This window comes from Rhinoderma darwinii, chromosome 5, assembly GCF_050947455.1.
Source record: "Rhinoderma darwinii isolate aRhiDar2 chromosome 5, aRhiDar2.hap1, whole genome shotgun sequence".
NCBI classification, from domain to species: Eukaryota; Metazoa; Chordata; class Amphibia; order Anura; family Rhinodermatidae; genus Rhinoderma; species Rhinoderma darwinii.
Genome location: NC_134691.1, coordinates 28,634,227 through 28,652,736, shown reverse-complemented (window position 1 = coordinate 28,652,736; position 18,510 = coordinate 28,634,227). Strand labels below are relative to the sequence as shown.

The following is an 18,510-nucleotide window of genomic DNA, read 5'->3' as shown; positions in this document are numbered from 1 at the left end:
AATAATAAAGCTGTGGCCACTTCCACATTTCCATAAAGAAGGTGTTGGTGTTTTATTTCAAGTAAGGATGGTATAAGGTCCTGGGCAGGTAAGGTTGACAATGGGTCCTTGCAGTCATATTTTATATTCAGCCATATACACACACACACACACACACACACACTCACATGTTGGACACATGACGCACAGATGCAACCCACAAGCTGGACACATGCTGCATTCGTGCCACTCACACCTAGGACACATGTGCACGCACACCACTCACATCTAGGACACATGCGCACGCACACCACTAGAACACATCCCCCACTCACACCTAGGACACATGCGCACGCGCACCACTCACATCTAGGATGTATCCTCCACTCTCGCCACTCATATCTAAGACATATGCCGCACGCTGTCTACCCACACCAAGGACACGCACTACTCACACCTGGCATAGATGCTGCACACACCACTCACATACTAGACACATACCACTTAAACACTAGACACGTACCACCAACTAGACACATACCGCACACACCATACAAATGCTAAACACATACCTCACATAACACTTACACACTAGACCTATACCACACATACCACTCACATTAAAAACAACACGCACACAAATGCCACTAATACATTAGAAGAAGACACAAGACTCACACATATTGCATATTTCACTTATGCACTGTTAACACTACATCAACCAGTCAAACTACAAAAATCAATCCAACACTTCACTCACATTGCCATATTCACCTGCTTTTTTTTGTAGACTGCTGATTCTTGGGTACTTGCATGCAGGATGCTGGCAGTACATAGGTATCTATCCTGGAGATGCCCCCTCCACCACTAAGCCCCGTCCATGTGCCCACAAAGCCACGGCTCTTTTACAAAGCTCCTCCTATCTGTGGCTCAAATTTACCATAACCTGATGCTCACCCTTTTAACCCTATAGCTCCTTATTGCAGAGTACACAGCAATAAATCATGGAAAGATGTGGTTTTCATCACCAGGAGGCAGCAGTTGTTGTAATGTTGGTGCTTACGTTCATTGTGCCGATTCTAGCTTTTCTATTGCCTGAGGCGAAAATTTAAATGTTGCCCCCCAGATTTTGATTGACATCCCCCTGGCTGTTCTACATCACTAGCAGCCTCCCCCAACTCTTGCGGATGGCGCAGTTTCCTTGTACTGGCATGCCGGGCAGAGTACACCTCGCTGCACGGTGTCTGCCCAAGCAGTACAAGGCAATGGTGCATCCGAGAAAGTCAGAGGAAACTGGTAGTTGTCATGTCCATGGCCGCGGGCTGTCAGGTTCACTCACCTCTTGACGGCCGCAGACATGGATTTGCGAGCGCTGGCTCCAGTCTCCTTCTCAGGAGACGCCAGCGCTCACTTCCGCTTACCTTGGCCGGGTCCCGTAGGGTGCGCGTGCACACTTGTGCCCGCTCTTAAAGGGCCAGCGCACGCACCGGAGTTTAATGTCTAAATTAGCCCATGAGTACCATGGACTATAAGAAGGGCCCAGCCCCTTCTTCCCATGCCTGAGCATTGTTGTCGCACCCTAAGTTTGTCTAGCAAATGGTCTCCTAGTGTTTCCCAGTTCCCAATGTTCCCCGTTCCTGTACCTGTATCCTGTATCCCGTGCTACCTGGTCAAGTGCCGTGCTGAGCTGTAGTCGTGCTGTGCTGTATTCCACGCCTGTCCTGCTACACCACGCCTGACGTCTGCCTGCTGCCTAAGTCCCAGCCGAGCCTGTCATTGCTACTGTCCAAGCTGCCACAGGTACACTATACGAACTATAGACTGTGACCTGCGTCCTGTTGGCCAGCTGCCATACCGTCAAGGCGGTACGGCCCAGTGGGTCCACGCACCCAACGTGACAGTAGTGATGTATAATAAAGGGATGCCAATCATGCATGGAAAGGTGTATTTGCAGGCAGAATTATTTGACTCTTCAGGATAGCGGCACCGCCACATGACCCTTTAATGAGTAATTAGCCTATAGCGTGCGCCGGTTCAAAAGTTGATTTATAGATTTTTCTGCATCTGAAAACAACATACAGGGAAATGTTTGGAAATATTGTCAGGTCATGTATTACTGCATGATGGCAGTTCAAGGGGTTAAAACTACCTGACAGGTTCCCATTAAATATACAATGAATTAAGAACAATTCCCTTTGCCCTGCAATTTTGTTATTATAAATATATTCTACATAATTACAGCTCCAGAACCAAGCTCATACATATATACAGTACCACAACCAAGCTCAGTACATGTATACAGCACCAGAACCAACCTCAGTACATAAATACAGAACTAGAACCAAGCTCTGACATATACAGCTCCAGAACCAAGATCAGTAACATATATACAGCACCAAGACCAAGCTCAGCACTTAAATACAACACCAGAAGCAAGCTCAGTACATTTATACATAGCACATTGTGATAAGCATCCATCTCAGCTCTGCTATATAGCACTCTCAGCATGATCAGGAGAAATCTGAACAGAGAGTAGGGGCACCGAGGAGAAATACAATTCCTTACTAAATGCCCTACCGACAGCTATAGACTGCTACACATGAGAGTCTATAGTTTACTAATGGACTCCAGGGATAATAAATGAAAAGATATTTGCTATGATAAAAATAATTTTATCCCTGTATTGTCCTACATGTATTTTACTATGACAATAGAGAAGTAAAGTCTTATGTGCATGAAAATGTTAATAAGAAATTAATTAAATTAATTAAATAACCTTGTAATAAGGTTGCTGTTGACATGAAGATTATAAAACTCTTGCTGCCTGAAAACCACTAGGGGGAGCTTATTGAATACAGATGTATACAAATCCCATTGAACTCAATGAAAGCTGCATAAATCCTTATGCAGTGAGATCCCCCTAGTGGCATCTACTGTTTTTTTTACCTGCTGGCATGTGGGGCCCCTATTTGGCTTAGCACCTTATTTTACTGACCTGATCAAATGTATATTTTAATCGTTCCACACCCAAATTATAAGCAGACCAGAAGTTACCTTGGAGGAACACTAATTTAAGTCTTTTGTGACATTTGCCACCCACGTGGACCCATGAGCTTCCTAAAAACATCTGCATGACATATTATAACACAAAGTGCAATGAAGTGTTGGGAACAAGAGGTTGCAAATGTGAATAATTCTTGTAGTACATTTAATGTTGCTTATTATGATCTCCCAGACTGCCGTACATTATAGACTTGAGGCCATTTGCTTGGAATGAAAAAATATTCCTATGAACAAACCAAAACCATTGACCTCAAATAAAAAAATAAAAACCACAAAAATGACAATTACGCCAAATAACTTTCAGAGTAGTCTTTGTTTTGAAATTTTTCTGACACTGTCTGGAAGACACGTTCCTTTTTTTGCTGGTAACAGTCAGTTTTAGGATTATTTTCTTGTCATAAGACATGTAGTAGAAGGATGAAGAATGAATGGTAAAAAGTTCCCCAGAAAACAATATGACCTGTCCTTGTTTCCCAAATGTAAAAGGTGCATAAATAATAACGTACAATAGCGATAGTATCAGAAATACACTCTTTTACAGACTACGTACTCCATAAAACAAGACACCCAGGGGAACCTAAAAGGGTTGTCCACTGTCTCCTCCACCTCGACACCGGCGTATAACTAGGACATAGTACGGCACTGCGGGATTAAGTAAAAACATCTGGCACGCCAAGTCTCCTGCCCAACACTGGGTTTTGTCGTGTCAGCTTTTTTTTGAGCATTCTCTGTTAGGCTCTATTAACCAAACGGTATAATAATTTTTGTGCCGTTTGGGATAATAGTGTACCAGACTTGTCCCTATAATATAATGCCCTTAAAGAGGGGTCCCTTTAGAATAAGCCGATAACAACGTGTCTACCTGCGATCAGCTGCTATCTGTGGGGAAACTTGGCAGTAAGGCTCCTCCTGCATGGCCCGACATTGGCAGTGTAAACGAGCGCCAATCAACGAGACAGCTCGTTGATTGGTGCTCGATTGCTCCTTTCACAAGCAGCAATGCATGGGGACGAGCGCATGTTACTACGATCGCTCATCCCCATACATTTCTATTATTTCAGCAGCACATCTCCCTGTTTACACAAGAAGATGTGCTGCCGACAACCAGGGGCATAACTAGGAAAGACTGGGCCCATAGCAAATTTTTAACTGCCCCCCTCCCCTGGGTGCCACACACAGCCCCCTTCTTGTAGAATGTGCCATACAGCCCTCCCTGTATATTGTGCCATACAGCCCCCCTGTAGATTGTGCCATACAGCCCCTCCCCCCATAGATTGTGCCATACAGCCCTCCTCCTGTAGATTGTGCCATACATCCCTCCCTGTAGATTGTGCCATACAGCCCCCTTGTAGATAATGCCACCCTTCTCCCTGTAGATAATGCCCACTCCCCCTTGTAGACAGTGCCATACAGCCCCACTTGTAGATAGTGTCCCCACCTCACCCTTGTAGACAGTGCCATACAGCCCCTTGTAGATAGTGCCCCTCACCTCCCCCTTGTAGATAGTGCCATACAGCTGCCCCTGTAGATAGTGTAATACAGCTACCCCTTGTAAATAGTGCCATACAGCCCGCCCTTGTAGATAGTGCCCCCACCTTCCCATTGTAGATAATGCCATACTGCCCCCGCTGTAGATCGCGCCCCCCACCTCCTCCTTGAAGATAGTGTCCCCCAAATAAAACAAAAAAAAATGATACTTACCTAGGCCCTGTTCCTGCGCCGAATGGAGCACCTCTAAAGCATCCTCAATGCTGTATTCTTAGGATGCAGATAATATTGAATGTGGCGTCGCTACATCCGTAGCAGCCACAGAGGCTGCTAGCGGTGTCTCTGGGCACAGGCCCCCTAATGACTCTGGCCCCGTAGCCAAGCCGCTATGGTTGCTTCAGCGGTAGTTACGCCACTGCCGGCAATGATAATATTTAAGGCTGAATAGACTATACGATCAGCTGATGAACAAGCGTTTGCTCGATCATCGGCTGATCATTGCCCTGTTTACACAGGGTACTGATCGGGAACGAGAATTCTGTGAACACTCATTTGCCCAATAATTGGCCCAAGTAAAAGGGCCTTTAGTGTTCAGTTTCCCTGTAGCGTCACCACTTGAGAAATTAAGTATTACACCGTGCCAATTTATATCAATAGGTTGTCTGTGTAATGCAGGGCATGCTTTTCCTCTGCTCAACGGGCGGCGTGTTGATCTGTCCATAGCTGCGGCATCACCATGGCAACAAAACTCTATGGCTCTCCTCTGTTTGCGATACGCAGCTCGAGCCGCAGGATCTGGACCCAGTACGGCATGTGACGTCATTCTACCTAGACCTTAAAGAAAAAAACGCTCCAGTGTTTCAGTGCTTGGTTATCACCCCTGGCGGTGAGTTTTCTAGCATTTTTCCTGTTGTTCCCGGTTACTTATCCGTGTACTAACCTCTGGTCTGACCCTGAATTTCCCTTCTGATACCTATTATTGGATTGGACGTTGCCCGCCTGTTACAGACCCGGATGTGCAGCCCGATCGGTAATTGTGGACTCTATGAGTGCCGCGACCCGGATATCTAACAAAGTACCTACCTCCATGCGGTGAAGAATGAGGGATTCCTTAGACTCTGCACACTAGGTTATCCTGCGTCAACTCAATAACGTCCCAGTCATTCATCATAAGTAGTGCAGTGTATTGTATTGTGTAAACAAAGTGATCAAAACAGCTGATCACATGGTCACGTCTCCTAGTGTCACACACAAAAATGTCCAAAAATTTAATAAAATGGTTAGAAAAATTATTTTCCCTTGCAAAATGTATTCTTATGGAAAAAAGTCTTTTTAAAAACTACACATAATTGGTATTACTGCAAACGCAATGATCTGCACTATAATATTAATTGATTTATTCCGCAAGGTGAATGACGTAAAAAAACAAAAGACAATGGTGGAATTATGTTTTTCTGATCACCCCCTCACAACAAGTCCAACTGTATGTAAACTGCACCAAAATGGTACCAATGAAAACGGCAACTAATCCTGCAAACAACAAGCCATCACACAGCTCCATCAACGGTGAAAAAAAAGTTATTTAATTCGGAGAATATGGTGACACAAAAACAAACCGATTTATTTTTCTAAATAATATATATACTATATAAATTTGGTGTAATCATAACGACCCATAGAATAACGATAATGTCATTTCTACCGCACGGTGAACTAGATAAAACGAAACGCGAAAAACAAATTTTTCAATATATTATATGTACCTTAAAACGGTGGCGTTAAAATATACAACTTGTCCCACAAAAAACAAGGATGTTACTTCTCTTCAGAGCGCCCAGCTAGTAAAAGTATTAAAAACGCCCCGATGTACGCACCTAATACACGCCCACTTGGACTTTTACTTTTAAACACACCCACTTGGACTTTTGCAAGCCTCATTTGCATAACTACAAAAATGGTCATAACTTGGCCAAAAATGCTCGTTTTTAAAAATAAAAACGTTACTGTAATCTACATTGCAGCGCCTATCTGCTGCAATAGCAGATAGGGGTTGCAAAATCTGGTGACAGAGCCTCTTTAAGGCTGGTTTGAAATACTTGGGGCTGCCACCTGGCGAGTTTGGTACGCATTCGTTCAGGATTGGCGCTGCCACAGAGGCAGATGCCTTAGATTCAGTGGCTATCATGCGTTTGGGTAGATGGAGCTCGAATAGCTATAAGTCGTATGTGCGACCGGATTTGGTTTTAACGTGTGATTATTTATTGTGGTTTTTCCTTTTGGTTCTTCTTTTTCCGTTTTGTTGTGCAAACCCCCTCCCCCCTCGGTTCTTTCCTTGTGTCGTGTTATTCTATCCCTGCCTGTATCCTTTTCTCCCATTTGACCTGGTATTTAGTTCGACTTTTCTTTTGTTAGGGTCCCGGTGCCCCCTGGTGTGGATCCTGGGGCACTCATATGTGCATTGGGCGGCGGTCCGAGCAGTACGGAGGCCGTTGGGTTCGAATTTGGGCCTCTCACAGGCTGATGTCCACTGGAGGTGTACGGGGACTACGGTGGGTGCAGTTGCTGCCAGAAGTAGTGGCAATTACAAGGCACACTCACGGACCTGTTGTCCTGATCATTCACGCCGGGGGGAATGATATCGGCCAAGTTAAAATGGCCGAGTTGTTATCATTAATTCGGACTGATTTGGCGCGTTTTCAGGATCTGTTCGCTCGCTGCGTGGTGGTATGGTCGGAGATAGTGGCGCGGACGGTGTAGCGGGGTGCCAGGAACTTGGCAGCGTTGTAGAGAGTGCGCAGGTTGCTTAATGTGCGGGTGTCGCGGTTCGTTCGCTCGATAGGTGGAGTTGGGCTGCGGCACCAGTCCTTGGAATGGGATAATGCTGATTTGCTGGCGCTGGATGGGGTACACCTTAACGATATCGGGCTCGATATCTTTCTGTTAGATTTGTTAGATGGTGCTGAGAGAGGACTGGCGTTGCTTGGTGGGGGTGGTCGGGGGACTGAGTAGGTTTCTCAGTTCCCCTCCTTGGCGGAAAGTACAGCGAAGAAGACGGAGTTAGCACCCTACATGCCTGATGGAGTACAGGGAGCATCTGCATTTCAGGAGAAGGAGAAAAGAAAAATATATATGTCTTCATGCCGATGGTTGTTAATAATAATAAAGCTGTGGCCACTTCCACATTTCCATAAAGAAGGTGTTGGTGTTTTATTTCAAGTACGGATGGTATAAGGTCCTGGGCAGGTAAGGTTGACAATGGGTCCTTGCAGTCTTGTAGACACTGAAGCGCCTAGGGAAAGTGTCAGGGACTGCGAGGGGTTAAAGAAAGGATGGAACGTTTAAATAATGCCCAGGACCAGGATTGGTGAACAAGGGGTAAGAGGGGCGTGGTTAAGGAGATATAAGGCTGGGGTTTGGGGCAGAATGCCCTCTTACCTTCAAGCTGCAGTGGGAGAAACACCTGCCCTCCCTCCCCTGGTGGTGTTGGTTTTGGTTTTTTCTAGGGTTATATTCTTGTTCTGGAGTTTTTCTGGTTCTTTTGTTGATGTCACAACTGGCGGAAAGTACGGCGAAGAAGACGGAGTTAGCATCCTACATGCCTGATGGAGTACAGGGAGCATCGGCATTTCAGGAGAAAGAGAAAAGAAAAATATATATGTCTTCATGCCGATGGTTGTTAATAATAATAAAGCTGTGGCCACTTCCACATTTCCATAAAGAAGGTGTTGGTGTTTTATTTCAAGTAAGGATGGTATAAGGTCCTGGGCAGGTAAAGTTGACAATGGGTCCTTGCAGTCATATTTTATATTCAGCCATATACACACACACACACTCACATGTTGGACACATGACGCACAGATGCAACCCACAAGCTGGACACATGCTGCATTCGTGCCACTCACACCTAGGACACATGTGCACCCACACCACTGACACCTAGGACACATGCGCACGCACACCACTAGAACACATCCCCCACTCACACCTAGGACACATGCGCACGCGCACCACTCACATCTAGGATGTATCCTCCACTCTCGCCACTCATATCTAAGACATATGCCGCACGCTGTCTACCCACACCAAGGACACGCACTACTCACACCTGGCATAGATGCTGCACACACCACTCACATACTAGACACATACCACTTAAACACTAGACACGTACCACCAACTAGACACATACCGCACACACCATACAAATGCTAAACACATACCTCACATAACACTTACACACTAGACCTATACCACACATACCACTCACATTAAAAACAACACGCACACAAATGCCACTAATACATTAGAAGAAGACACAAGACTCACACATATTGCATATTTCACTTATGCACTGTTAACACTACATCAACCAGTCACACTACAAAAATCAATCCAACACTTCACTCACATTGCCATATTCACCTGCTTTTTTTTGTAGACTGCTGATTCTTGGGTACTTGCATGCAGGATGCTGGCAGTACATAGGTATCTATCCTGGAGATGCCCCCTCCACCACTAAGCCCCGTCCATGTGCCCACAAAGCCACGGCTCTTTTACAAAGCTCCTCCTATCTGTTACTCAAATTTACCATAACCTGATGCTCACCCTTTTAACCCTATAGCTCCTTATTGCAGAGTACACAGCAATAAATCATGGAAAGATGTGGTTTTCATCACCAGGAGGCAGCAGTTGTTGTAATGTTGGTGCTTGCGTTCATTGTGCCGATTCTAGCTTTTCTATTGCCTGAGGCGAAAATTTAAATGTTGCCCCCCAGATTTTGATTGACATCCCCCTGGCTGTTCTACATCACTAGCAGCCTCCCCCAACTCTTGCGGATGGCGCAGTTTCCTTGTACTGGCATGCCGGGCAGAGTACACCTCACTGCACGGTGTCTGCTCAAGCAGTACAAGGCAATGGTGCATCCGAGAAAGTCAGAGGAAACTGGTAGTTGTCATGTCCATGGCCGCGGGCTGTCAGGTTCACTCATCTCTTGACGGCCGCAGACATGGATTTGCGAGCGCTGGCTCCAGTCTCCTTCTCAGGAGACGCCAGCGCTCACGTCCGCTTACCTTGGCCGGGTCCCATAAGGGTGCGCGTGCACGCTTGTGCCCGCTCTTAAAGGGCCAGCGCACGCACCGGAGTTTAATGTCTAAATTAGCCCATGAGTACCATGGACTATAAGAAGGGCCCAGCCCCTTCTTCCCATGCCTGAGCATTGTTGTCGCACCCTAAGTTTGTCTAGCAAATGGTCTCCTAGTGTTTCCCAGTTCCCAATGTTCCCCGTTCCTGTACCTGTATCCTGTATCCCATGCTACCTGGTCAAGTGCCGTGCTGAGCTGTAGTCGTGCTGTGCTGTATTCCACGCCTGTCCTGCTACACCACGCCTGACGTCTGCCTGCTGCCTAAGTCCCAGCCGAGCCTGTCATTGCTACTGTCCAAGCTGCCACAGGTACACTATACGAACTATAGACTGTGACCTGCGTCCTGTTGGCCAGCTGCCATACCGTCAAGGCGGTACGGCCAAGTGGGTCCACGCACCCAACGTGACAGTAGTGATGTATAATAAAGGGATGCCAATCATGCATGGAAAGGTGTATTTGCAGGCAGAATTATTTGACTCTTCAGGATAGCGGCACCGCCACATGACCCTTTAATGAGTAATTAGCCTATAGCGTGCGCCGGTTCAAAAGTTGATTTATAGATTTTTCTGCATCTGAAAACAACATACAGGGAAATGTTTGGAAATATTGTCAGGTCATGTATTACTGCATGATGGCAGTTCAAGGGGTTAAAACTACCTGACAGGTTCCCATTAAATATACAATGAATTAAGAACAATTCCCTCTGCCCTGCAATTTTGTTATTATAAATATATTCTACATAATTACAGCTCCAGAACCAAGCTCATACATATATACAGTACCACAACCAAGCTCAGTACATGTATACAGCACCAGAACCAACCTCAGTACATAAATACAGAACTAGAACCAAGCTCTGACATATACAGCTCCAGAACCAAGATCAGTAACATATATACAGCACCAAGACCAAGCTCAGCACTTAAATACAACACCAGAAGCAAGCTCAGTACATTTATACATAGCACATTGTGATAAGCATCCATCTCAGCTCTGCTATATAGCACTCTCAGCATGATCAGGAGAAATCTGAACAGAGAGTAGGGGCACCGAGGAGAAATACAATTCCTTACTAAATGCCCTACCGACAGCTATAGACTGCTACACATGAGGGTCTATAGTTTACTGATGGACTCCAGGGATAATAAATGAAAAGATATTTGCTATGATAAAAATAATTTTATCCCTGTATTGTCCTACATGTATTTTACTATGACAATAGAGAAGTAAAGTCTTATGTGCATGAAAATGTTAATAAGAAATTAATTAAATAACCTTGTAATAAGGTTGCTGTTGATATGAAGATTATAAAACTCTTGCTGCCTGAAAACCACTAGGGGGAGCTTATTGAATACAGATGTATACAAATCCAATTGAACTCAATGAAAGCTGCATAAATCCCCCTAGTGGCATCTACTGTTTTTTTACCTGCTGGCATGTGGGGCCCCTATTTGGCTTAGCACCTTATTTTACTGCCCTGATCAAATGTATATTTTAATCGTTCCACACCCAAATTATAAGCAGACCAGAAGTTACCTTGGAGGAACACTAATTTAAGTCTTTTGTGACATTTGCCACCCACATGGACCCATGAGCTTCCTAAAAACATCTGCATGACATAATATAACACAAAGTGCAATGAAGTGTTGGGAACAAGAGGTTGCAAATGTGAATAATTCTTGTAGTACATTTAATGTTGCTTATTATGATCTCCCAGACTGCCGTACATTATAGACTTGAGGCCATTTGCTTGGAATGAAAAAATATTCCTATGAACAAACCAAAACCATTGACCTCAAATAAAAAAATAAAAACCACAAAAATGACAATTACGCCAAATAACTCCAGAGTAGTCTTTGTTTTGAAATTTTTCTGACACTTTCTGGAAGACACGTTCCTTTTTTTGCTGGTAACAGTCAGTTTTAAGGCTATGTTCACACGGGGTCTTTTGCCGAGTTTATTGACGCGGAAACCGCGTCGCAAAACTCGGCAGAAACGGCCCGAGAACGCCTCCCATTGATTTCAATGGGAGGCGTCGGCGTCTTTTTCCCGCGAGCAGTAAAACTGCCTCGCGGGAAAAAGAAGCGACATGCCCTATCTTCGGGCGCTTCCGCGTCCGACCTCCCATTGACTTCAATGGGAGGCAGGAGAAAGCGTGTTTTATGCCCGCGGCGCTCAATGGCCGCGGGCGAAAAACGGCGCGATAATTGCTATTCACACGGAGTGTTTTGGGGGAGGAATATCTGCCTCAAAATTCCGTTTGGAGCTTTGAGGCAGATATTCCTCCCCCAAAATACTCCGTGTGAACATAGCTTAGGATTATTTTCTTGTCATAAGACATGTAGTAGAAGGATGAAGAATGAATGGTAAAAAGTTCCCCAGAAAACAATATGACCTGTCCTTGTTTCCCAAATGTAAAAGGTGCATAAATAATAACGTACAATAGCGATAGTATCAGAAATACACTCTTTTACAGACTACGTACTCCATAAAACAAGACACCCAGGGGAACCTAAAAGGGTTGTCCACTGTCTCCTCCTCCTTGACACCGGCGTATAACTAGGACATAGTACGGCACTGCGGGATTAAGTAAAAACATGTGGCACGTCAAGTCTCCTGCCCAACACTGGGTTTTGTCGTGTCAGCTTTTTTTTGAGCATTCTCTGTTAGGCTCTATTAACCAAACGGTATAATAATTTTTGTGCCGTTTGGGATAATAGTGTACCAGACTTGTCCCTATAATATAATGCCCTTAAAGAGGGGTCCCTTTAGAATAAGCCGATAACAACATGTCTACCTGCGATCAGCTGCTATCTGTGGGGAAACCTGGCAGTAAGGCTCCTCCTGCATGGCCCGACATGGGCTGTGTAAACGAGCGCCAATCAACGAGACAGCTCGTTGATTGGTGCTCGATTGCTCCTTTCACAAGGAGCAATGCATGGGGACGAGCGCATGTTACTATGATCGCTCATCCCCATACATTTCTATTATGTCAGCAGCACATCTCCCTGTTTACACAAGAAGATGTGCTGCCGACAACCAGGGGCATAACTAGGAAAGACTGGGCCCCATAGCAAATTTTTAACTGCCTCCCTCCCCTGGGTGCCACACACAGCCCCCTTCTTGTAGATTGTGCCATACAGCCCTCCCTGTATATTGTGCCATACAGCCCCCCCTGTAGATTGTGCCATACATCCCTCCCTGTAGATTGTGCCATACAGCCCCCTTGTAGATAACGCCACCCTTCTCCCTGTAGATAATGCCCACTCCCCCTTGTAGACAGTGCCATACAGCCCCTTGTAGATAGTGCCCCTCACCTCCCCCTTGTAGATAGTGCCATACAGCTGCCCCTGTAGATAGTGTAATATAGCTGCCCCTTGTAAATAGTGCCATACAGCCTGCCCTTGTAGATAGTGCCCCCACCTTCCCATTGTAGATAATGCCATACAGCCCCCGCTGTAGATCGCGCCCCCCACCTCCCCCTTGAAGATAGTGTCCCCCAAATAAAACAAAAATGACACTTACCTAGGCCCTGTTCCTGCGCCGAATGGAGCACCTCTAAAGCATCCTCAATGCTGTATCCTAAGGACGCAGATAATATTGAATGTGGTGTCGCTACATCCGTAGCAGCCACAGCGGCTGCTAGCGGTGTCTCTGGGCACAGGCCCCCTAATGACTCTGGCCCCGTAGCCAAGCCGCTATGGTTGCTTCAGCGGTAGTTACGCCACTGCCGGCAATGATAATATTTAAAGCTGAATAGACTATACGATCAGCTGATGAACAAGCGTTTGCTCGATCATCGGCTGATCATTGCCCTGTTTACACAGGGTACTGATCGGGAACGAGAATTCTGTGAACGCTCATTTGCCCAATAATTGGCCCAAGTAAAAGGGCCTTTAGTGTTCAGTTTCCCTGTAGCGTCACCACTTGAGAAATTAAGTATTACACCGTGCCAATTTATATCAATAGGTTGTCTGTGTAATGCAGGGCATGCTTTTCCTCTGCTCAACGGGCGGCGTGTTGATCTGTCCATAGCTGCGGCATCACCATGGCAACAAAACTCTATGGCTCTCCTCTGTTTGCGATACGCAGCTCGAGCCGCAGGATCTGGACCCAGTACGGCATGTGACGTCATTCTACCTAGACCTTAAAGAAAAAAACGCTCCAGTGTTTCAGTGCTTGGTTATCACCCCTGGCGGTGAGTTTTCTAGCATTTTTCCTGTTGTTCCCGGTTACTTATCCGTGTACTAACCTCTGGTCTGACCCTGAATTTCCCTTCTGATACCTATTATTGGACTGGACGTTGCCCGCCTGTTACAGACCCGGATGTGCAGCCCGACCGGTAATTGTGGACTCTATGAGTGCCGCGACCCGGATATCTAACAAAGTACCTACCTCCATGCGGTGAAGAATGAGGGATTCCTTAGACTCTGCACACTAGGTTATCCTGCGTCAACTCAATAACGTCCCAGTCATTCATCATAAGTAGTGCAGTGTATTGTATTGTGTAAACAAAGTGATCAAAACAGCTGATCACATGGTCACGTCTCCTAGTGTCACACACAAAAATGTCCAAAAATTTAATAAAATGGTTAGAAAAATTATTTTCCCTTGCAAAATGTATTCTTATGGAAAAAAGTATTTTTAAAAACTACACATAATTGGTATTACTGCAAACGCAATGATCTGCACTATAAAATTAATTGATTTATTCCGCAAGGTGAATGACGTAAAAAAACAAAAGACAATGGTGGAATTATCTTTTTCTGATCACCCCCTCACAAAAAGGAATAAAAGTTAATCAACAAGTCCAACTGTATGTAAACTGCACCAAAACGGTACCAATGAAAACGGCAACTAATCCTGCAAACAACAAGCCATCACACAGCTCCATCAACGGTGAAAAAAAAGTTATTTAATTCGGAGAATATGGTGACACAAAAACAAACCGATTTATTTTTCTAAATAATATATATACTATATAAATTTGGTGTAATCATAACGACCCATAGAATAACGATAATGTCATTTCTACCGCACGGTGAACTAGATAAAACGAAACCCGAAAAACAAATTTTTCAATATATTATATGTACCTTAAAACGGTGGCGTTAAAAAATACAACTTGTCCCACAAAAAACAAGCCCTCATACGGCTTTGTCAATAGAAAAATTAAAAAAATCTTTGGGGGCACTTATTCTTTTTGTGCCGCTTTTCTGGTGTAATTTGTGACATTTTCTTTTAAAACCATCTAAAGACAGATTAAACAATAATTTGCACTTTTTTCTAACACTTTTGCGCTGTCCTCATCACTTTAGCGCATGAGGATGCGTGGTTTGGCTGGAGTGAGTAAGCTTGGCACATTTGTCATTTGTGACTTTTTATAAAACGCACAATTTTTGCCACAACTTCATTCCGCCACAGAGGTTGCGTAAAATGACATAGAGGAACCAATAAGCGAAGATACCGAGACACCACAGATAAGAAACAATGCCTCAGACGTCCAGATTCCCCTCCACCCCCTGCCAACAGTTTTCAAGTGACTAAAAATTATTTTTGAACCAGGTCACAAGGGTGTTAAAAATAAAAAGCCATACTCACCTGTCCCCCGCTGGTCCCTACTTGTAGCTACAGCGATGACGTCATGTGACCGCTGCAACCAATCAGTAGCTGCAACCATGACCTGCTACAGTGGTCACATGTCCTCGCGTCGAGGGTGTCATCACTGACGCTAGAAATAGAGAACATCGGGGGACCGGGCAGCATTTAGACGGGAACGGTGAAGGATCGGTAAATATGTTTATTTTATTTTGGAACACACTTTTATTCTGCCAGGTGAAGATACAGTGACAGCATTGGACATTCCCCAAATTCATGGCCTATCCTCAGGATAGGCCACCAATAGCTGATCTGTCGGGGTCCGACTCCCAGGATCCCCACTGATCAGCTGTTTTAAAGGGTGTGCAGCGCTCGTACGAGAACTGCTTCCCCTTCATTTCTATTTGCTCACTGTGAATCATTGACACATATGTAGCCGTGATTCACAGGTATTGCAGCCTTCTCTCCCATTCACTGTCCAGGGAGGAGGAGCTTAAAGGGGATGTCCAGGCATGAGGCGCTATTTCATACGGATGACCTATCCACAGGGTAGGTCATCAGTGTATGATCGGTGGGGGTCCGAATCCCAGAACTTGAAACCGATCAGCTTTTTCGGCGCCAGAAGTAGAAGGCTCCGGTCACAGTATAGCGGCTGTACTGCAGCTCTGATCATATTCAAGTGAATAAGCGCAGAGCTGCAGTAACCCAGCACGGCCGCTATACCGTGACCGGAGCCTTCTACTTCCAGCACTAACCACTGCATAGCTTCCGGCGCTGGAACAGCTGATGAGTGTGGGGTCTGGGTGTCGGACCCCCACTGATCATATATGGATGACCTATCCTGTATAAACAAAACACCCCCTGCCTGGACAACCCCTTTAAGCTCCTCCTCCCTGGACACTTTGCCGCAGCTCCTGGCCATTCTGTAGAGCTCCGAATTTTTCTTCCCCTCCCCACAGTGTGGAGGCCCCTGAAAAGCTCAATGGGCTCCTGTCTCCTGCAGCTGCCTTTTTCTTCCCTTTTGCCAATATAGAAGGTGAGCCTTTTGAAAAGCTGGGTAACCCAGCGTTCAGTCAAGCCACCCAGCTTTCCAGGGCTCCTGGTGCCCTCTTCAGAAAACTGACTGGAAAGTAAGACAGTTTTTGTTTTTTTGTGTGTCTTCAAGACCCAAAATGGACACGTCTTTAAGGGGTTAAAACAAGTAGGTAACACATTGGCAAATATTTACCAAAGCTATTTTGCGCAATGACATTGAAAAGAATGGCATTCTGGCTCAAGGCCATATTTATAAGGTCACCTTCAACCCGCAGACCCTCCCCCCACACAAACGTGCACACAGTATTAATAAGTAGGCCCTAAAGCGTCACTCAGCTCTGCTGCATCTATTTGTGTGTATAACACCGCACTGTTGAGTAGGTAACACAATCTGTTGTGTAAAATTACTAACTCGGCTCTGCTACATGTATCTGCTGTAGATAACACATTAAGGTAACATGCACACGTTGCGTATTTTGCTGTGGAAAATACGCAGCAAAACCGCAGGAAACCGCATTTTTATGCGTTTTCGGTGCGTTTTTACGTTTTGCTGCGTAAATCGCGGCACTTTCATGCTGCGAGTTTTGCTGCGTATTTCTTCAGAACTACAGAGATAGAATTCGCAAGCGGCATTGCGGGATAAATTGACATGCCGCGGTTTTGAAAATACGCACCGCGGGTCAATTTACATCCCGAAAAATACCGCAGCGTGGACATGAGATTCCCTCCGTTTTTGCTGCACGCAAATACTCGTGCCAAAACCGCACGTAATACGCATCGTGTGCATTGACCCTCATGCATGAGGAGGTGTTTGTGCCAAACACTGGAGAGTGGATTTACTATTGTTGTTGCGCTTTTTTTTGGCACAAATCAATTTACACAAATTTATTATTGATTTGCGCCAAAAAGAACAGATGTTTGTGCGTCACTAGAGACTTTTTAAAAGGGTCTAGAAAAGGGGGCATGACTTAGCAGAAAGGGGAATATTTAAGCATGTGGCGTCATTTGCCAAAATTGCGCAAAAATTTTGTTGCAAAAACTGGAGTGATTTGAGACAAATAAAAGGTTGTATGAGGAAGAGAATAATGTCTAAAATGTCTAGCAAGATGCGCCAAATTTATCATAAAGCGTGTGCCACTTTTGGCCAATTTGGCTTTGGCGCATCTTCTAACTGCCCGGTCTAAGTGTCGCTGTCTAATTAATAAACAGTGTTAGTAAAATCGACTCCATTTATTAGGACTCTTCGACACTTAACAAATGACCATGAAGTGATCATTTTAGTTGTTGAAAGGGGTGTTGTTATCATGTCGCACCCAATGAGAATGATTTATTTGAGTTTCACACCTTTTCTGTGCAGACCTGCCGTTATGCAATAGTGTGCGCCGTGTTGCTTCCACACAGTGCTAGAAAACGTGACCCATGAATCGTGGGAACTGACTAGCTCAGCTCTGCTATGTGCTGACAAACTCAGCTCTGCTACAACTGTATATGTATAAAGTCAGTACAGTCATATAGTGTCAGTCAGCAGTAGCTGCCCCCCCCCCCCCATCCTAATGACATCACGGAGCAGAGCACTGATTGGCAGCTGCCCAGTGCTACAACTGCATGACATCATGCCCTTACCCACTGCTGCCACAATACAGACTGCTGTCAATAATGCCAGTCATGGTGGGCACTCACCTTCCACAGCCATGGCCTCAGCAGTCCTGCGCTCCACACATTATTCCTGCAGCTCAGGAAGCAGATGTCTCCTTTATTCTCACCCAGCAAGATTTATTTTCTGCTTTCCATCAGCTGCTATGAGCAACCTGCACAGCTTGGGAGCCTGCAGCAGGGGATTATGGGATATGTAGTACTTTTAGTTTTAAAATCGAATTCCTCCCCCTTTTCCTATGCTACCACCTTAGATATAAATATAAAATCCTGCAGGATTTTGCATTAGGATAGAGATATATAGATGACATCCTGATGTATCCACACCATGGCATTTAATAACAATGTATCATTCAGCACAGGACTACATTTCCCAGAATGCTGCATTCCAGAAGCTAATCCTGACAGAAAACACAAGTATTTCCTTAAGAACTTACTAGTCAGGTGCCAAGGACATATAGTAAACCGTATTATGGACTACAGGGGCTGCTCTGCTAGAAAAACCGGATGGGCTGCTTGCCCTATTTGTTGCACTCCTCACGTGGACTGTTCT

General features: G+C 45.2%; 1 protein-coding gene across 4 annotated transcripts in view; it reads right to left on the bottom strand.

Annotated features, from left to right (window-relative positions):
- The window catches only part of SAMD12 (sterile alpha motif domain containing 12), a 609,026-nt gene extending 590,870 nt beyond the window's left edge, over positions 1-18,156 (bottom strand). For 2 of the 4 annotated variants that reach the window (XM_075827983.1, XM_075827981.1), the window contains exon 1: positions 17,985-18,154. In XM_075827983.1, coding sequence (XP_075684098.1) covers positions 17,985-17,997 — 13 coding nt within the window. In that variant the 5' untranslated portion in view covers positions 17,998-18,154. Of the gene's footprint in view, positions 1-17,984 lie in introns of all 4 variants that reach the window. The other 2 variants (XM_075827980.1, XM_075827982.1) reach the window with 2 other exon arrangements.
- Between the last annotated feature and the right edge of the window lie 354 nt (positions 18,157-18,510).